The sequence below is a fragment of the Glycine soja genome, chromosome 15 (genome assembly GCF_004193775.1).
Source record: "Glycine soja cultivar W05 chromosome 15, ASM419377v2, whole genome shotgun sequence".
Taxonomy (NCBI): domain Eukaryota; kingdom Viridiplantae; phylum Streptophyta; class Magnoliopsida; order Fabales; family Fabaceae; genus Glycine; species Glycine soja.
Window position 1 is genome coordinate 51,131,109 of NC_041016.1, and position 21,854 is coordinate 51,152,962.

The 21,854-nt window shown below is 32.5% G+C and overlaps 1 protein-coding gene across 3 annotated transcripts; it reads left to right on the plus strand.

Annotated features, from left to right (window-relative positions):
* The first annotated feature begins 12,255 nt into the window (after positions 1-12,255).
* Positions 12,256-20,367, plus strand: LOC114387613 (putative RING-type E3 ubiquitin transferase C3H69). 3 transcript variants are annotated; one of them, XR_003661359.1, is made up of 8 exons: positions 12,256-12,611; positions 13,304-13,391; positions 13,492-14,288; positions 14,591-14,660; positions 15,139-15,227; positions 15,321-15,379; positions 16,891-16,941; positions 19,841-20,367. XR_003661359.1 is itself a non-coding variant. In XM_028347815.1 (7 exons), exons 1-6 carry the CDS (start codon positions 12,601-12,603, stop codon positions 15,355-15,357), a joined length of 1,092 nt encoding a protein of 363 aa, XP_028203616.1. In that variant the 5' UTR covers positions 12,256-12,600; the 3' UTR covers positions 15,358-15,379; positions 19,841-20,367. The 3 variants fall into 3 exon arrangements, 1 of the variants encoding a protein (XP_028203616.1); XR_003661358.1 differs by having other exon boundaries at positions 12,257-12,611; positions 16,807-16,941; XM_028347815.1 differs by lacking the exon at positions 16,891-16,941.
* Positions 20,368-21,854: the final 1,487 nt, after the last annotated feature.

Consider the following 21,854-nt stretch of genomic DNA (forward strand, 5'->3'; position numbering starts at 1 on the left):
GTTGCCCCCTAATAGTATTTACTATTCAGATTTTTTTTTTTTTTTTTTGTTAGGTTGGGTGGGTTGGAATTACGCCTTTTTTTTATTGCCATCATACCCTGTAAATTCTAAGGTTGTTGTCGTAGTTAAAATGAAATAATTGTTACCAACATGATGGTGGGGTTTGGGTTGGAAATAATTTTATCTCTTCAACAACATGTAATTAAGATTTAAATTTTGTTTTGTGCATATATGAAAAAATATATATGAAGAGAAATTAATTTTTTAAATAAATTTTAATACAATTGGACAACTTTTGATTAAGTAAAATTATTTGTTATTCAAGTCGTGTAATGATTCTTTTAAGTAAGTCAATTCTAAGAGTTTCAATATGTTCTTGACATCTTGTTAAATAATATTAATTTTTTTTTCATTTTACATGGTTAAATAAACTTTTTAGTTAAAAAATTAACTAAAATAGTGTGCCAAACATAGCCCATGTTTTCCGAAAAAAAATGTTCTTTTACAACAAAAAAAAAGAATTATATATTAATTAAAGGTTGAAATTATAAAATATAAATTAGTTTAATGTTTGATTAAGTAACAGTGTTTAATAATTTTGAATATTTAATTAATGTTTTTTTTTTATAATTTTAAGGATTAAGTTGACTAACAACTAATAATATGTATTACTTTTTTTTTTTTTTTACTGAAACTTAATGTATTACTTATAAAATAAAACATCGGACAAGAGAAAAGTAGAACTATTTGAATCATTTAAAACGAAAAGCAAGCTGCTAAAAATATACCACATGAGAAAAGTGAAACTATTTGAATCATTTGAAAAGAAAAGGCAAGCTTCTAAATCTGTCCTTAAAAGTTACACGCATCATCATTTAGCATTTTAAAATTTTCTTTACTAGGTTAGTAATCCCAAAATCTAAAACACAATTTAAAAAGAAAAAAATTTGTCGTTGAATATATTTCTTAACGATTTAATTTATCACTAAATTTTTAACGTGTTATCTAATAATTTACATGGAATATATAGCCCTATATAAGTAGTATAATTCAGTAAAAAAAAAAAGAGTATAATGCAAAGTCTGTAAAATTACTCAGTTCACAAAATAAAAAATGTGGTCGTCGAATTTAATTAGAACAAATACATAGATCCAAAAATGTATACTAGGCTTACTATAAATTCGCCTGCTGGATATAGGTTCTTAAAATAAATAAAGGGTGTACAAAAATTTGAGATTACTAATTTATAATTATAAAAATGTGATCGCATTTTGTACACATTTAAGACAATCTTTAATTAATAGATAATTAGATACATATACCACTAAGTTTTGTGGTAAAGTTAACGTGTTACTGAATTTTCTTATCATGTTGATTAGAATATTACTGGAACCCTGCAAAGAGAATTTTCTCATCTCATGTTTTAAGAAACAAATCAAACTTTTATAAAGCAACAAATCATCAAACATGTGAATTTATTAGTGTGATGCTATTTAAGAGAGAGTCCAATAAATCTAAAGTAAAATTTAGAATAAATATTTTACTTTAAATGTGATAGAAGTATAATAATTTTTTTTTTGTCAACATAGGTGGACTTCTTCCGACCTATGAGGCGTCTTTGTTTTATTAAAATTAATCATAAATATTTTTAGTTACCTTAAAATTTAAGTTTTAATTATTTTATTTTTAAATTAGATGTTATTTTGGTTTAATTACTCTCAAATTCAAATTTTAAATATACAATTATATTAAATAGTCAAAGAAAAACTTTATTATTCATAAAAGTTCTATTTAACCGGGTCAATCCTCATATTTCATGGACCTATGGTAAAAAATTAATTTGGACCTTTTATATTTAAGTATTCAAAAAATAAATATATTATTTAAAAAAGTAAACACAGTTTAGTTAAAAAAATGTTTTCTTACCTTAAACAAATAATATAGATTTAATAAATCACAAAATGATATATCACATTTTTATTTAATTTACTCTTATGTTATCATCTATCATTCAATTTATTCTTAAAAAATTACTTAACATAAATATTTATGTATAAGATAGACATAACAAGTTTGACTTTTCTATCCTCATCCTTGCATAAAACATAATATGTTCACATTTAAAAAGGTAAACATATATTTTTAAAATCCATCTCTATTCTGGTTTTAGTGTTTTACATGTTTGATTTGGATAAAGTTGTGAGGAACCCATCACATTTTTTATAAGGTAAACATATATTTTTAAAATCCATCTCTAGGTAGGGGACAATGAACTAAAAGGTGTGCTATTATCTTGGTTTAATCATTGATTTTAAGTTTAAGTCTTGATTTGTAATTACATTAAATATTTGAAGAAAAAATTTCAACCCTATATTGCATGGTTTTCAGTCTGAATTATTGTCGCACAAATTCTAAGTCAAATTCAACGAACTAACGCGAAAGAAAGAGTCATAATTCGTTGACAAACTTACAATGTTTAACTAAACATACTTACAATAATTTTATCCGACTCGAGCAAGATTATCTCATTACATAAATGATAGATGTTATTTATTAAAAAAAAAAGCATGAAAGAGATAAAGAAGCATGTGGGGGACGTATGGATTCGGTGAAGGGAACAATGAACCTGAGAAACAAAAAATGTAGGTGATGAATGATCATGAGCTGATGACTTCACATGGAAGTGGTCCTGTGTTACTGTTCCGAAAGAACAGGGTTGGCAATCACGCAGACACAAGTTTAAATATTGCTTTATATCACAACTCGTTTATAACAAAGTCCAATGCACTCTCAGTGGTTTAGTTTTGCTTTCCATTAACCAGCAATGTGCCCTTTTGCACGCAAAAACGGGATCCAGTTTCAACTAATCAATTTTTTTTTATATGGCTCTTTGTATCTTTTAATCGTGTCGAATCATGTAATCGACCTCACATGTATAGTAGAATAAGATTTTGTTGTTGTTGTTATTAGTGGTGGTGAATTTGTAATTTTTTTTTTATGAATTATATTGCTCTCTGTATAGATCATTATAATAATTCTCTTCATAACTATTATTATTAAAGGTTAAATTAAATTTTCAATAATAATCATGATGTTTGAAAAAAATCAAAAATGAAAAGTCCTTGTTTATTTTCAATTTAATTCTCATATGAAAAATATCTTTCCTCACTATATATATGTTGTGTAGTTTTTTATTATCAAGAAAATCTAATTTAATTGGTTAAATAGTGTGTGTGAGCTGATATTTAAGTTGGTTTTTCGTATGAATAAAACAAATAAATAAATTTTCGTCATTTGCTATAACGCCCATAACTTTGTAAACCATTAATTATTAGGACTCAGATTATGTATACGACAAATTCTTTTTATTCAGCTAGCACTTACTTCATAGTTTATTTGCTTAATTATTGGAACCATCAAATTATTTGTCAGCACCGGAGCATTTTTAATATAAGGGATACACAAGACTATGCAGTATGCAAAAATAATTATATGAGCAGTTCCTTCTATAGTCCTTTTTTATTTTGAGAATTGATCCACTCGTTTGCTTGCAATTTTTATAAGTAATTTTACTTGACTAGCTAGCTATATGCGAATGGACGATTAGGAATAATTTCACAAACGTAGAGGGCCTGTTCTTTTTCAAAAGTAAAGTGTCAGAATTTAAAATTAGCTTATCACACACAAGTATATGTTGAGAATAGTTCCACATGAATGTTTAGAAAATTTGATAAATGTTTATATAGTTGGGTAAGTCACTCTCTTATGAATCGATTTTTAAGGGGACCTTTCAGATGCTTTTATTGTACTATAAATTTAATATGGTATCAGAGCCATATTCTGCCTAGTGGGTACCGCTAGGCCTCCTCCATCTGAGTGTTTAGGCTATTTTCCCTTGTATGTTGGCATTCAAGCAATGCTTTATGTTGAAGTTTTTTCAGCTATCCTAGTGATCGAAATTGTGAAAGACAAAGGCTGAAATTGAGTTTGACTTGAATGTGATTCGACCTTAATTTGTCATCCAAGACTTTATAGGTGTGATTTATCTCCTTGCATCTCAATCTCAATTTTATATATTAAAGGTATCAAGTTGAACATAAGTAATTTCTTTTACACGAGCATAAAATTTTAATTTATACATTATTAAAAAATAAACGCACAAGCAAGATGTTTATTAAATCCTATAAGTCGTTTTGGGGACAACTTAGTTGGGTTTTCCTATTGTCTCCTGCATCCCAACCTCAATTTTATAAAAAAAGGGTACCAACTTAAAAACAAGTAAGTATAAATTTTTAATTTAACCATTATTAAAAATAAACACACATACAAGATGTTTATTAAATCCTATAAGTCGTTTTCATATCAATGAAATATATTTTTTGTTAAAATTTTGGGCGAAATTATGATGAAAATATTAGCCACATATTATCATTGAGATGATAACTGATGTCTATGTAGCATTTTTAAATAATATTGTACGACAACAGTGTTCAACTTTAATAATTCATCAATTTGATACTTTTCTGTATGTTGTTTTATGTATCGATAAATTTACATAGTTATAAAAAAAAAGTTGTCTCCAGGCTAAACACAGTGTGTTATGTCGAGAACCATCTATTTACAAATTGTACTAAATGCCTAAATGGAGTGTGAAAATTAATTATTAGTACTTTTAAAAGAAATTTATTACAGTATAATTTAAATTTTAAAAATGGGACCAGAGATCAACATTTTTAAAGTTTTAAAATTACGTTTAAAATAAAATAATTCATGTTTAATTTTTTTTTTTGCATAAAATTTAAATCGATTGACCCAACCGAGGTTGTTTTTGATCAACCTTGGTTAGGTTAACTTTGACAAATCTTAGCAAGGGTTATTTTTTGGGCAACCTTAGTGGGAAATATTTTTGTTTGATCTCAATTATGATTATTTTTTATCGAATTCGACCTAGATTGTTTTTGATCGATCTCTGGGGTTCATTTTGGTTGACATCAACTAGAACATTTTCCACTAACCTCACTCGAGATTATTTTCAATCAATCTCAATCGAGTTTGTTTTTGGCTAACCACAACTTGAGTATTAAAAAATGTTATAATATTGAAACTTAAGTCCCATGGACTAACCCTAAACCACAAAGCTTTGTGGCCTTGTTGGCCCTATAGGCTTGTTAATGTTGTAACATTGTGGATTTTCGTAATGTATGTCAAGTTCTTGATAAATACTCTAAGAGGAAATTAAATTTAGATTCATGATATTTATAGTTGAATTTAATAAATAGATTGTTATGTTATGTGTTGTAGAGCTATTTGTAATGTCATGATTTTATTAATTGTGCGATTAAGTGTTTAATTTATTTTATATTGCAAGATAGAGATTTGAGTGTGTAATTATATCAATTAAGATGTTAGTTTATTTAAATTGCTCTAATTTTAAGTGTTAGTAGGCTTAGAAATCTTTTGGGACCAAATATCTGGTCACAAAAACACGTAAGGGAGGGGTGAAAATAGAAGAAAGGGGTAGTTAGATAGCAATGCAGGATAAGACCACTTTTCCTAATCCCCTTTGCACATTCAAAGCTTCAAAATCCTCTCCAATCTTCTTTGATTTTTCTCTCCATTCCCAATTGTGCTCAAAACCCTTCACTTCAAGAGTTAACAATGGTTAGGTCCACTCCAAGGAAACCTTGTTGTTCTAAATCCTAAAGCTTTGTTGGATTCCAAATGACTACATTAATTATTTTCAAATCTTAAGCTGAGAAAGGTATGAGAGATTCACCAACTTCATACTCTAGCAATGATCAAATTAGTGAACAAATGTCAAGTTATTGATAATAAGTAAAAGTTTTACATAGATTGTAACTTTAGGCAAAGTATACTTCCAAACTAGGTCTTAGGATAAGCATAAATGTTGGAGATAATCTTCTTAGCTTTTAAACGGGACAAGAATAAACTTAATTAAGTTAGTGTAGATTTACTTATCATGTTTATAAGTTATTAAGGCCATAGACGCATAGTAGGAAACAAATGAGATCGTACTCCAAAAACTTAATAGATGTTATAAGAACCATAAATATGAGGCAGAAAGTCATTATACTGGTAGAGTGATTCATATTTACAATGTGTGGTTTGGTCTATGATGTTATTGTTGATAATTATCTTGTTGTTAAATTAATGAATCATTGTATGAAAGGTTTGTCATTGTCATTGTTGTTGTTGTTGTTGTCATGGTATACGGTGTATGCACAGTTGGTGCATGAGCATATGAGTAGGCACTTAAGTTGAGGGTGTTAGGTGAGCTCTCAACCTAGTGTTGGGGGATTTTCATGGTGGCTAACGGGAATGTGCCTATGAACATACTGGTGGGAAAATCCCTATAGATGTATGGTCTTGAAAACCTATAGAGGTAAGTCAATATCCACACTTGCCTATATTCGATAAAAACTCACTTTCTTTGTAGGTCCAGCCCAAAAGACTCCTTGAATGATCTGAGAGTGAGACTGTGTTAAAGGATGTTGCTCATAAGAGATCGCCCATATTGCATTGAAACTCCATGGAGTAGAGTCAGAGTTGATGTCTAAGTTTGGGGTGGCCAAGTTGGTTGCTAGTAAATGTCAATAGATGACTTTGGTCTAGTTGGCTATCAGTATGTGTCAGTTGTGATGATTGTTTATGGTGAGAATTTGTGATAGTTGATGCCAACAATGGTTTATGTGATGTATGATGTTTATGACTCCTAATGATGAATGGTGATAGAACTATGTTGTTCTTGATGGTTTAAGGAATATATTTTAAGGTTATGTTATATATAGTAATTGAGATGGATGATTTGATGTCGATTTATATTGATGTTTATTGATGAACAATAAAAGATTTATGTTCTATGAATCGGGTTTTGAGATAAACGCATCAATTGGGTTTTATTATAAATCTTTGACTGAGTGGTTTGAAAAGTATCTACAAAGTATATAACTTTTAGTATTCCTCACCTCTTTATAGATTGTTTTGGATTATTTGCATATGTATATTTGTTCTGGCGAGCTTACCCTTGCATGTTTCACCTGTGGTTTGTGCCTGTGATGATCCCATACCTAATATACGTGGGAAGCATATGGTTTCTAGGGTGGATCTTTTGTTTGGAGGTGTGGTAGATGTAGCGAGCAAGAGATTAGAAGTTGTGTCATTCTCTTCCTTTTCCTTAGTTTTAGTTTTGTATAGAAATGACCAATTTAGGTTTGTCTTATTATAACTTTCATGAGTTTTATGTAATCAAAGTATGTCTTCCATTATGGTTGAAGTGCCATGAGCCACTGATAACTGCGAAATCTAAGCTAAATTGATAGTCATTTTTGGCTAATAATGATAATAGTTTCTTCACTTTAGTATTGTTTCTTCCATACAAATCAACCCAGGCTCAGCGTGTGACACTTGCTTAGCGGGAAGTTCCAAGCTTAGCGCAATGTCTCGCTCAGCGTGCATGACCAGCTTAGCGCGAGAAGGCACACGAGGAAAAGCCTAGTGTACGCTTAGCGCACAGATGCGCGCTTAGTGCGAGGTCAGCGTGAAAAGTAAGCTACCTTAGACCTATAAAAGGAGAAAGAAGCAGAAGGAAAAACGACACCAAGTCTCAGAGCTATCCATTGTAGAAATCCAAAGCCTGAGTCTATTCCTTAAAAGAAACCCTCCGTCCTTAGCCATTCTCCCTCCTTTTGTTATTAGTCATCTATCACCTTCTTCTATTAACCCCTGAAGTGTAAAGCCTCTCATGGTTATGAGAGGCTAAATCCCCATTGTTGGGTGCCTAGAGGCCAAAAACGCTTGTAATGTAATTTTCTGTCTATTATCTAATGTTATTTTGTTTCCATTATTCTTCTTTGTGCTCATTTATTATTATGGTTTGATCATCCATATAATGTTTAGAGGGTAATGCATTGAAAAATGGTTATTTTCTAAAGAACTAGGGAAGGGTAACTTAATAAATTCATTGCTAGAAATAGATTGACATTTATTTTGCCCATGAAATTTTGCATCTCTTATCTTAATGCAGTTTGTTATTTTATTTCTGCAAAGAAATTTGGAGGAAAAAGATAAAGAAATTAGGTCCTTTGTACGGGGAACCAAAGATAGGGTAATCCAGTAGATGCGGGTGGAAACATAGAATTCATTAATTAAAGAAAATATTTTACATTACATCATAAGTAATTTTGGCATATTAGACCCCCAACATTATTGCATTCTGATTCTATCTTTTTACATTGTTATTTATTTTTCCTATTAATCTTTGCTTTGCCTTATTCCAAATTTCACATTTACAATTCATTGTCTCTGTCTTCTTCTCTTTCTTTTCATTGCTTAATAATTGAGTTTGCATCACTTAAGTACAACCAAAGTCCTTGTGGATTCGACACTTGGACTTCCATTTTAATCTTTATTACTTGTGATAAAATTGGTACACTTATCAATCTGCTAACAACCACCAATGTTGATTTGGTTATGTTTAGTAGATGCATGGTTTTCGTTATAAGTTTATTGGTTTTTTTTGGAATTGCGAAAAATTCACACAGTGTTTTCATAAGTAAATTAATGGAACAATTTTTTAATTAAATAAATAATCCAAACCTTAGTTATATTAGTTATGTAACGAAGGTGGGTTACTACAAATGCGAGCCCTTTTCTCCTGATCCACATGGACCGTTATTGGGTCGAGCCTGGCCCGACCATTTTTTATGGCTCTAAATTTAACATTATCATCACCTCACCAACATCAACATACTCACCTCATAAAAAATATTCATATCATCCATAATCAACAACTCAAACCATTCATATTAGTTAAATCCATCACAAATTCATTATGCATTCAAATTGGAAAATTTACTTAAGGAAAATGAACATTAATCACATTCACATCAAATTGATTTCTAGACTTAAAACTAATTTTGGACTCAAAACTGATCTCTAGATTAGACACTTGTCATCAAACGCAAGTCACTGAACGCGAGTCATTGGATGCAACTTGTGGATGTAAGTCACTAAACACAACACGTTGAGCACAAGTCGTTGGATGCAAATACTGGATGGAACTCACTAGATGGTTGGACGTTGGTTAAAATCTACAACGAACAAAATGTTGTAACAAGGTTTTTTTGCTGTATCCAAGGCCTTCCAAAGGATCCGAAACATCCAAAATCATATGTCAAAGGTTCAGGGACAATGTTTAACACTTACAAAAAATTATTTCAAGGCAAAACAATAGATTTTAGTCACAAGTTTGCAACCATCTTATTTTCTTCTAGTTGCTTTCTTCAGAAGACTTGATGATCTTTCCAAGTTTTGTGTCTCTAAATATTTGTTGGTTTTCTTCAAAGCTTGCTGCTACTGAATCAGTGCTTATGAGCACTCTACATGACTTTTGATCTTATTGTACTTATAGTATGTGCTTCTGAATAGTTTAGACTTTAGTGTCATGTGCTTCTCTACTTAACAATACTACTTCTAATAGTACACGAACCATGTGTAACTTCTGATATATACCCATTGACTAAAGATACCTTCTAATGCTACCAATCTTTAATTCTTCTCATAATTTTTTTTGATAGTTCTGTGCCTAATAATGCAAAATCTATGTTTGGAGGATTAACATGTAGATTGATGCTCCACACTATCCCTCATGCTTCTTGATCAAATCCTATCTTAAACTTAAAACACTCAATGGAAACCATTAGTAGCTTAAACTTGAAGACTTAAAATTGCTTCTTAAAAGTTTGTTGTCATTAAAAAATCTGATTGGAGAAAGGGTTTTGCTTCATCAACATGTCAATCTTGTATGCTTCTAGTTAGCATTCCTTTTTGGTTGTCTTGCATGTAATGGGAAAACCCATTATTAGAAGGCTGGCATCTTTATCATCTATAACATAGGGATATTGACTATGTATTAAGGACAATATACTATTTGACTTGTCCTAATTTCAGTTTTCGTAACGCTCTTTCTTATATACTTTTTTATCCAGTGAGATGAGTGCTTGAGACCAATGAATTGTTGGCATTAACTACTAAATAGTATAGTCCCTCACAATCGTCCTTTGGGATTTTTGTTCTAGAATGACACATTTGGAATCATGGAATGTGATGACATAATTCAACAAAGTACAAAGTTTGCATATTGAGAAAGCAAATTAAAAGAAAAATCTGAAACCTATAGTACAATATTTAAATATAAATCGAGGGAAAAGAACAATAGTGCCAACAAATTTAACTATGGAAAAATTTCCATTCAATAATATAACGTTCACAAGTTTAATTTTTAGCAAAATTTTGAAACCTATGCATGGATGAACATATGATCACTAGTTCTTGAATCTATGATCTAATAACTTGGAAGAATAATTATTGTAGCAAGAAAAAAAAAATAAGGTTGCTATTTGATTTGGAGTCTATAGCTAGTGTATGACCAAACTAAGTATATGCGCTTATCTAATTAGTGTATGAACAGAAGCATGGTCTCAGTCTTCTTGGTGATAGAAGGATTTACGATTATGTTCCTTCCTTTATTGCTTTTTATGTGTTTGCTGATATTGATTTTGTTTCATAATTTCCCTCGTGGGAGTTATTTTGGGGTTAGCCCCTTTTCACACCATCCCTCCTAGTATATGAGCTTATCTACTTAGAAGTGAGTAATGTGTGCTAGTTTATATTGGTTCCTTGAATTAGAGCAAGAATTTTTTCATACTGTTAATCTTCTTTATGATTATAGCTATCATTCATTTCACTATTTGCTACAGGTACACCACTCCTTTGGAGATGTCGTGGAAATCCATGTTTATTGTAACAGGTTTCAACCGTATGTTTTCTACAATAAATGAACATCTTGTTAAAATCTCTACCACTTGATCCTTTGTTATATCCTCTATTCCTCAAACTTGCCCATCTCTTTCTATCAACAACATTAATCAAGCCATTGCTCTCCTCTTTGCTGAAATATGTGCATCCAAATGTTTACTAAGGTATAATTGTTTATGCCTCAGACACTAAAAATGTTTTAATTGAACTCGAGCCTAAGGTGCAACAATGGACTTTCCTCCAATGCTCTTCTAAAAGAATAACCATCCAAAGCTCTACATAAACAAAGTTGTGCCCAAAGAGTTTTCATGCATCCAACACAATGTTTTTGTCCAACACTATTAAGAAAACTTACACTCTTGATTTATATCTTCATCTAAGTTTTCTTCATCCAAAACAGACACGTGATGACTGATGAGCTCTTTATTATATGCTTAACTGCTCTTATATTCTCTCACTCATTTGGTATTCCCTCTATTTTTTTGAATATACTATAACGTTTAATTTTCAAGCATTTAATGAAAAGTACAATTTTCTGAGTATAAGTAAAATCTCTATTCAAAAGCAAGCTACATATCGACATTCAATACAAAGGAAAGACTGAAATGAGTATAAGCAGAAAAACAATTCAAGCCTTCAAAGTGTGTTAGTAATTTGTAAGAAAGCAAAAGACACCTACTCCTTCTTTCTCCTCCTGAAAAGTAGACATGTCATAAGTTATAATGTATCAAGCTTTCCATACATTAAATGAAGTTCAGAACAAGAAGAAATTCAAGGGCTCTAACACACAAAAAATACTTCACCTCTAATCATATATAAATACCTGAAGAGAAGATCAATAGTAACAAATCTAGTAACATATTAGGAAAATAAGCGATATTACAATATAAAGCCTTGCCTTGCTATGCATGTCCAATTTGATACACCATATATGTTGCTTTTGCAGTTAGATTTTTTTATGGGATTGAACATGCAAATTTCATTGGTGATATTCGATCCTATTAATGGCCGTTTACCAAAGTTGAATAAATTATTTTCTATGATTATAAAGCGAGAGAATACATTAAACCCAAAAAAAATAAAAACTGACAATCAATTTCTACTTTTGTTGTTGTTTAAGTTTGTATTTTATTTTGTCATATTTAAAATTCTTTGTTTCTCATAAAAAATTTATTATGTAAAATGTAAAAAAATCAAACCTAAATCTTCTCCTCCAAGTTCAATATATATGTCAACAACTTAAGCCATTTCCATTGAATTTTGCTATCCCTAATCTATCCACTCATGTGTTTGAAGTGAATTCATATTCAACCAACGGATTGAGGACACGTGATCACATGACAAAACAAAACTCACGTACACGTGACACAGAAGTGATGAACCGAACAAGACTTTTTTGTTGGGAAGTTTTGGACACCAAGCTGTAACTAACATAACATTGTGTAGTTTCTCTCCTCCTATGTTTTTTACCACCATCCAAATCCAATTTCCCATCTTTCCTCGTATTTCCATTCCTTTTATATCTCTTTGCCCCCAACACCACCGTTTCTCTCGGGCTCTCTCAACCTTTTCTTAATTTAAGTGGCTGCAAAGCCCCACGTGTTGCCTCCTTCACTCTTTTGGCTGCCCCCACTTTTTTTGTTCACCTCTTTCGTCAACCAATAATTCCTTTGGAGGTTTAGGGTTTTGATCCTTGCAGCTCTCTCTTAATTAAAGGATATTTCTTTCTTTCTTTCTTTTTTTTTTCTCTTTTCAATAACCGCCATGTCTAAGAGGTGAGGTTGATCATCCTGTGTTTTGTATTGGGTTAATTGACTTTTTCTTGATGTGGGTCTTCAGTTTTGTGTTCTGCAGTTTCTCCAATTTATGTTGATTATTGATTTTTATATGTTTGTGTAAATTATTGTTCTTATAATCCTGCTTTCTTGATCTTTGAACCCGAGAAAAAACTATTGTTTTTGTTTTCCATCTGGGGTGTGTCATTCATTGAGCAGAATTCAGAAAAAAAGGGTTGAAAGTTGATACTTTTTTTTCTTGCCCCTTTTGTTATCGAATTTGGAAAATCTTTATTTGATTTCGATAGCTTTTGTTAGTGGAAACTCAATCAAGTTATAATTTTTAACATATCATTCATTCCAGAGACTTCTATGGTCATGACAGACAATAAACCTTTCGTGGATGTTATAAAAATGTTGAATTCTGTAAAAGCAAAATTTGGCATTGATATCTAGTCTGTGGTTTGTAGTTGACACTTGATACGATTTAACTATGAAATCATTTGAATTGAGCCATTTGTTTTGGTTTGTGGAAATCTGGATAAAAGGTTTTAATTGGGGACCTTGGTTTTTGATTCTTTGGACAAGTGTTGTGTGGTCCTTTTCTTTCTCTGTTAATATGTTCTCTATTTTCTAATGCATCTTGAAGATTATTTTAATTTTTGTAATTTCTTATCTTCTGAATCATGTAGGGTTCTTTGCAAGTTTTTTGCTCATGGAGCCTGTCTGAAAGGGGAGCATTGTGAATTTTCTCATGACTGGAAAGATCCTCCAAATAATGTTGGTGATGCAAACTCTTCTTTGCTGCAGACCCTATTAATTAATTGATAATTATTTAGATTTCTCTGATAATTTTTTCTTGTTTGTCTCGTTATGACAGATATGCACATTTTATCAGAAAGGAGTCTGTGCTTATGGTAGTCGCTGCAGATATGATCATGTCAAAGCTTCTCGAGAGCAATCTTCTGCTCCATCATCTTCAGTAACCGAACCCCAGACCCCAGTTTCAGATACTGTTGCTTTTGGAAATACTAGAGCTACATTTAATGGTGTTGCTACAGCTGCAGAGTTTTCTCTTTCCAGGAGTCCTTACTTTCTTCCTAGTGAACCAGCTTGGAATCAAGAACCGGTTTGGAATCAAGAGTTTGGGTATAATGAACCTTTAGGAGAGGACAATGTTGGTCAAACCATAATCACTTCACCTTCTGAGCTTTCAATTTGTTCATTTGCTGCTGCTGGAAACTGTCCACGAGGGGAAAAATGCCCTCATATTCATGGGGATCTATGTCCCACCTGTGGAAAGCATTGCTTGCATCCTTTCCGACCTGAGGAAAGAGAAGAACATATGAAGAGTTGTGAAAATAAGCATAAGCATCTTGATGCATTGAAACGAAGTCAAGAAATTGAATGCAGTGTTTGCCTGGAGCTTGTTCTGTCAAAGCCTACAGCAGCTGAATGTAAGTTTGGGCTGCTGTCTGAATGTGATCATCCGTTCTGCATATCCTGTATTAGGAATTGGCGTAGTAGTAACCCAACATTGGGGATGGATGTTAACAGCACATTGAGGGCCTGCCCTATTTGTCGTAAGCTATCATACTTTGTCATTCCAAGTGTCATTTGGTACTCAACAACTGAAGAAAAACAAGAAATCATCGACAACTACAAGGCAAAGCTCAAGTAATTTCCTGATCACTTACAAAATCTTATGACATCTTTTGCTTTTCCTATCCAATTAATCCGTGATCTAATCACAACTAAAGCGCAGAGAGTTTTAACTTTGGGTTACAATTATATGCTGCCTAGTTGATGAGGGACGATCCATTTCCTTTCCTCCTTCTCTATATTGACCGGCGCAGCTGATGCCAAGCCATATAGCATATATTTCACAACAAGAAAAAGAAAAACCTCAGCTGAGTGAAATAGTGAATGGCTATCTCTTTTTCTGATACTCTTTTGGTAATTGTTTAATTCATTTGTAGGTCAATTGATTGCAAGCACTTTGACTTTGGGGAAGGGAACTGCCCTTTTGGAACTAGTTGTTTCTACAAGGTAATTCTGTGAATATAACTAGTTCTAATGTGACTCCCCCTCTCCCCGCCTGGGCCATTTTTCTCTTTTCCTGCTAAGCACTTGTAATTATCTTTTCTTGAGGCATATAGATGTTTTCTTATACACTCTTAGAATTCATTGCATTAATAAATTATTTTTTCATACTAGTCTCCAAAGTGTGTACTAAATTTGGTTTGCTATTAAGCCAATTTCATTTGTCCTAATGGCTTCAATTTTCTATAAAATTAGCATTATAGCATTGAAAACAATGGCTGCAACTTGTTTCTGCCTTTCTAGTACCCAAGTCTATTAATATTTGCAGGCATACAGTTTCTATTCCCCTACCTTGTGTTGAATTATGATGTCTAGATAGTGGTTTTGGCCATTGAACTGTGTTAAAAGTGAGGTTTGATTAGTGTTTTGAGGTATCTATTAGCAAAATTGACTGAAGATTGGTTTCTTCTATCTTTACTTGCAGCATGCATATCGAGATGGCCGTCTGGAGCAGGTAGTTTTGCGACATCTAGGGGCTGCAGATGGTGATACCGTAATTGCAAAAGACATCAGGTTGCTCTTTTCCTTCTCATTATCTCTGGCCTTAACCTTTCCTTTTCTCTTTTATTTTGTTCATTTCACTAACCTAAAACATGATGCTTTCAGGTTGTCGGATTTCCTTTCTAACATGCATTTAAGATGAATGGTGTTGTTCGTATGTTCCAGTAAGTTTCAAACTTGTGTTTCCTTTTACTTAAATCAAGGGCGACTTTTGTATATGGATTAATGTATAATAATAATATTTCCTTTGTATCCTTTGCTTCATTATGGTGCTTTGGTTTGAAGAATCTTATGCTCCTCTAAGGAACTCCCTGTTCTTAAACCAACCAACAAAATTACTTAGGCCCTCTTTGAAGAAGCTTATCCATAAACACTTAAAAATATGTGTGTAATGGAGAAGCTTATCCAAACATGGCCCTAATGTGATTCTCGAAGTTCTGGATACATGATTACTTTTGTATTTGGTGCTTAATTTTTTTATTGTTAATTTCTGTCTTTGAAGTCTCAAATATGATAGTTCTTTGGGAAGCATCACCATTTGTTCTATTGTTGATAAGCTGAGCCAAACTTTTATGGTATTTACCCAAGTTTGATGATCCCATGAATGGTGATTGGTTTTATGGGTATTTAGAGGCCATATCACATTTAGTAGTCTGGTCATATTATCTTTGCATAAACATGTTCTATTTTAGAGTTATTCTGGGTTGGGGTTTAAGAAATGAATGTGTTTAGTGTGCTTCCTTATAGCCTTTTGAATGTGAGAGTACATATCTGCCTTTTAAATTGTTTAAACCAAGTTTCTCCTTTTACATCTAGACATATGATATGGAATGGAACAGGTGAAGAAATGAATCGACTAGTATTTGGTTGCTACTTAGTAAAGGGTAATCACACTGCGTAGAAGGAAGCACCACTTCTTTGGGGCCATTTTAAGCAATCTTAGATTCTTTGGGCCTTCCAGAAAATGGGAATGATGGACATTAAAAGCTTATGAACTTTGTCCTAAAATGATCAAAGAAAGAGAAGATCAAATGATTATCTAAAATTGGTGAATGATTATGCAGGGTTTAGTTCTAATTATCTCACTTTCCAACCATATAGATATTGCCATCAAAAGTGGAAAGAAAAATCTGTTTTCATCTTTCTTTGTTTTTTTAGTTAAACTAATCATTTGGTCCTTAATAGGTTGCACTCATTTAGGAATCAGTTCATGTATGAGGAAAGCTTAAGTTTTAATCACCATACACCCTTATTAGTAAACATTGGTACCTGCTATTACTATGTTTCAGTTTTAGTCTTAAAAAACTTAAGTTTTAGTTCCTATACGCCCTTATAGGGATTAAAGTTTTAAGTTTTCTTTTCCCGGTACAGGGACTGATTCCTCAACGAGTTTCACCGATGAGGACCTAATGTTTAGTTTAACCTTGTTTCTCTTCCTCACTTTTTATTCCCAAAACATCTAGCCCTAATGCCTACTTTTTTTTACATCTATGCATAGTTGTTTGAATAGAATTGTTGTTAAGCTTAGTGCCTCTGTTTTTCTTTGTTATCCCTAGTTGTGTTAATTGCTTCCTGTGTGTTATCTCTGCAGGATACTTGCTTAAAATAGCATGCTTCAATGTCAAAAATTATTTTTATATTGCAAGTCAAGCTCCTCTTCTTGTTTCTGTGATAGGTGCTTTTTCAGTAAACCATATGCACTTGATAACCCCAAGTTTTCTGAAATGTAAGTTTTGTTGGTCTTGATTTGAGATTTTTCTTTAAATTTGTCTACTATTTGATGTTGATACCCATAAAGTATTATGTATTGCTTTCAATCATTTTCTATTATGTGTGCATTATTTTCTCACTTTCTCTTAGAATGTGGGTTTGGGCCTAACTCAATCCCGAAAGCTAGTTCATTGGGTGAGGGTCCCCCCCCACTTATACACTCTATGTTGGCCTTATTTCTAGCCGATGTGAGACTTGGGTTTTCTCCGATACTTTCATTGAAATTGTTTGTGTAAGCATTTGATCCTGTGGCCCCACCACAAAAAGGAATCATATATTCATTCTTTCTTTTGGTCTTCGTTTTGTTGCCATTTGTCACAAAATTTATCAATGTTATGTTGGTAGCTTTTGTTAAGAGATTGTAAAGGCAAATATTACAAGAAAGGGAGTTGAATTGTGATTTTAGTAATTTTTAAGTCTTTTCACAATTAAAGATTTTTTATCTGAAACAAAAACTTTGTAGAAACAAATAACAGATCTTTTGAAAAAAAAAAAAAACTTAGACGGAACAAAACAAATACATGAAACACAACATGTTTACAAAAGCCTAAAAACCAATTTAGACCTTGGGTTAGTTGAAAGCAAAAGGAAAGCAATAAAAATTAGACACAGAAATTTATATTGATTCGTCTCTACCACCGAGACTACGTTTACTTCTTAGCAAAATACCAAGTTTCACTAATTTCTCACGAGTTACAAGTATTGTATCACGACCACTTCTGACTTTACATATCAAGTTCTACCCCAAGCTTGATCAACACCCAGTATTCTTTGACCTACCAAGCCATTGTTGGCTCTATGCAAATCAAAATAGATTTGTGGTTGAGGTTTGCTTAGAGACTAAATCTAGAAACGTCTTACAAATGGATACTATCAACGCTTAGTCTTTTTCTCTCAATATGTTCAAAATGCTTTGAGAGCTTTTTCTAACTTTACAGGAATACACATAAAGCTTTTTGCAGAAAGAATAATGAATGTTTTTAGTACAAGGTTTTTTAAGTCTTCAAAGCTTCTGGTTTATATAGGTCTCATCTTCAAGTATTCGTTGTCTTACAATGGGTAGATTTCTTCACTTAATCTTCGTGTAATGAATATGACCATTGGGAGCATTTAATGCTTGCATTAAATGCACATCCTTCCCTCATACAGAAAGTTCACTCTTCAAAGCTTGCGTGTTTGAGAATTGCAACAGGTAGTCACTTCTTTGTGTCATAGCAGGTCTTGTGTAGCAAAACTCTTCTTTTGATAACGATTGAGGAATTTCAAACCTTGACTTCATTTATTCTTCATAGGATTTGACAGAACCTAGGAAAATGTTTCTGCAAAAGAAATCTCAAACACAAAGCATTAAATGAAGTCTTAAATGTCATCTCAAATGTCATATCAAATCATGACTCCATCTGCCAATCGTCTGAAACATCAGACGCAGATTTCTTAAGACATGTTCTAATAAAGCATCAGATATGAAACATCAGACACTTGTTTCGCATAAGACACAATTTTTAACCTTTGCATTTGTTTACATCTAATCAAAATAATTAAGGGTCTTGATTCGTCTTAAGATATAAATGTCTTTTGACTCAACAGAGATGTAACATAATACCATTCTTTTTTTTTTTTTTTTTGTGTTTTGGGATTGTTGCTTCTTATTTTCTGGACTTGGTATGAGAGTCCCAATGACTAAGTGATGGGGTGTCATTGAACCATCTCCAACCTCACCCATGCTGTTGAGCATTAGCCAAATGAAACGGTTTTCTCCTTACAGGTCCCCATGGCTTCCTCCCCAAAATTTTAGCCTCCCTTTTTTATAAATTGAGCTTGGTACTCTTAAATCAAGGAAGGATCTCGAGCATTGCAATATTTCCCGACCTCATCTCTAGAAGTAAAATCCTTGTATTTACCTCATTCAATTGTAAAGTGGCCCTCTACTTCAATTGTGGCCAAATGTATTAATAGTAAACTGACCTAAAGGATTGGTTGGTTCCCTTTGAAGCATGTCCTTCTTTTAGGATAGACTCCATGTTTTCCTTTTTCATGACCCCCATTCCCTTTCATTAGTGAGTTGGGCTTGACCCATTATGTATAGAAAATAGTTTCCTTTTTCAACATTCTAGTCATTCTCTCTACTGATTTGGGCCCATAGGTCAAAACTGGGCTTAGGTGCTGCAATTCAAGTTATGTCCTTCCTTTTCCATAATACTCATGCTGCTTTTGGTTGTAGTGTGTAGCCATCTTTGCCAATGTCTTGTGACTCTTGTCTAAAATAATCCTATTGGTCTTTGTAGGGGTTTGGGGTGTTGTCAGAGTAAAAAAGAAAGGTGGCAACAGATAAGACACACAAACAAAATAAGAAACCTGATCATGAATCCATGCAAAAGGCATAAAATGTGTCGAGAAAAACGAGTGAACATGTAAATGAATCCTTGTGTCTTGACTCCGCAACAGAGACTCTTATTTATAGTTAAATTGATAATTGTTATAGCACACAAAGGCTACAAAAGGCTGTGGTGTTAAAATGATTTATTTGATTTGAATACTGCTTGTGGATTGTCTTAGCTTATATTTTTATGTAAGGTTATTGTTAAGTGGCGTTCAATTTTTGAGAGTTGACTAGTAATTAGTAATATAAGAAAGGGTGCAAGTATCAGCACACTTTCAGGCAAGCTGTTCTCTCTTTCCTATAACATCAAGTTGTGGTGTTGGTGTTTTCCCTCGAACCCTTACATTTTACTTTGGAACAATCGGTTTCTTGAAGTTGTAATTGTGAACTGTTTTTTTTTTTTTTTGTGTGTGTTTTATTGTAAACTGTGTTTGCTAACATTGGTTTCTTTATTGTCTTTTAATCAAAATTTCAGGGGTACCTGAGAAAGAACCTGCACTGTGCATTCTGTCGTTGTTGTAATAAAGTGCATGTGTTAAATGGTAGATGGACATGCTATGAGGGTATAAACTTAAAATAAGTTCAATTTTTAAAGCAGATAAATCCAAGTATGGATTGATGGTGGTATACTCTATTTGAAGCATGGTGGAAAGCACTCTTTTAGCCATCAGTGAGACTTTTAGAAGCATTTCTTTTGTCTGGTGGATTTCAATGTTAATATGCAAATATTGATATTGGGGTGATGAAGTTTTCCTGTTCACATTATTGAGATCTTAAGATATACCTTTTTATTGTATACTGGGATTCCCTTGCTGTGGGTGGCACTGCACCAAGAGTCTTGGGAAAGGGTTCAACATATGTATCGGTTTTGTTATCTCTTATAGGACTTTGTCATGGCCCTTTAGGGGCTTATATTGGTGACCCGTTTCCTTTTGATGAATATACGAGTATAATCGAAGTTTCACCCATTGAATATACGACTCCTAGTGAAATTTCATTCAATTTAAGAAGCCAGTATAGGGGGAAGTTCTGTTATTTAATACTATTAATTTAGTTTTACTTGGTCAAATTTTGTTCATCTCATTTCAATTGCAATAATATTAAATCAAATTTTTAGAAGAAATGTTAATGTATTCTAAAAAATTAATTGAACAACCCTCCAAATTAGAAATAAAAGCCTACATGAATGAGTATTGTAGCATTTTACATCCTCATTTTGGGCCATGTAAAGTGAGTAGATTTCCATTTTGGTCCTTCTAACTCTCTCTCTCTCTCTCTCTCTCTCTTTTTAAATTTCATTCCTAGAAAATTTGAAAAAAATGTTTTTGATTCTTATTATCAAGTGACATCCGTTAGATTCAATGAAAGGTCATGTTACTGTTTATGTGGTACTATGTTAACACGTGGCACTTTAAAAAAAATGGATATGAAAAATAGAGATTTTTGAAGGATGAAAATAAATTCTTTTACAGGAACCGAAACTAAAATTTGTTTATTTTATAAGAAAAAAAAACAGTAATTTTAGGGCTTGGGAGTATTACTGTTTTTTTTTTTTTTTTTTTTTTTCTGAATGAGAACATATTAAAGCCTAGGAACCTTTAGGAAAGAAGATACAAGCGAGATTCGCCTATAGGGCATCAGAAATGAAATCAAGAATTACATTAAAAATTCTTAATGGCACCTGAATGCCTAGACCATTTGCCAAGACGCTACTTCACCATAAGTCAAGATAAACATTGTTTTGAAAGGACTCTGCGAAATCGCTTAACAATTTAACAAAAATGCACTTTTGATTTAACTTTTCACCTGCCGATGTATCAATTGTGTTATGCTTTTGCATAAGAGCGTGAGTCAATGTATTGTTTGGAACAATACATAATAGGTCTTTATACTGGTTTGTATGAGACGTGATAGGCTCCTTTGTGCTGGCTTCCTCTCCAATTGAAGAGAATGGATTCGAATGCTCAATCAAGCAATAGCAATTCGAGCTACAGCTAGGGAGTCTCACTCAATCAACCCAATGGCATGATGTTCTGCTTAATGGGCTTGTTTTGTTCTCGCGGATGGACTGAAGAACCCTAAATAAAGGGTGCCCTCGTAGGTCGGTACACAGTTTTGTGTATGACATAAATAGGTCTATACACAGTTTTGTGACATAATCAGCTTATAGAATAAGTAATGGGCAAGCATTAAAATTGCAAGAAATAGAAATTGCAAGACATAAGTTTTTAGAGGATTTCATTAAATAATTATGATAGTGGTGTTCCTTTTATATTGTGACCTCAGTGCGCCTTGTTAAAACCTCTTCAACCAAAATCCATTATTTTTTACTTGGGAAAAATGATTGAAGTAGAAAAAGAGTATGACACATGGTTTTAACTGAAGTATGGTTTCAAATGTGTTGCGTTCTAGGTCCTTGGGATGACCTTTCCAGCAAGCTCTTCAAGTTAAAAAGCATCATTTTGTAGTATTGCGATGACTCTAAAGGG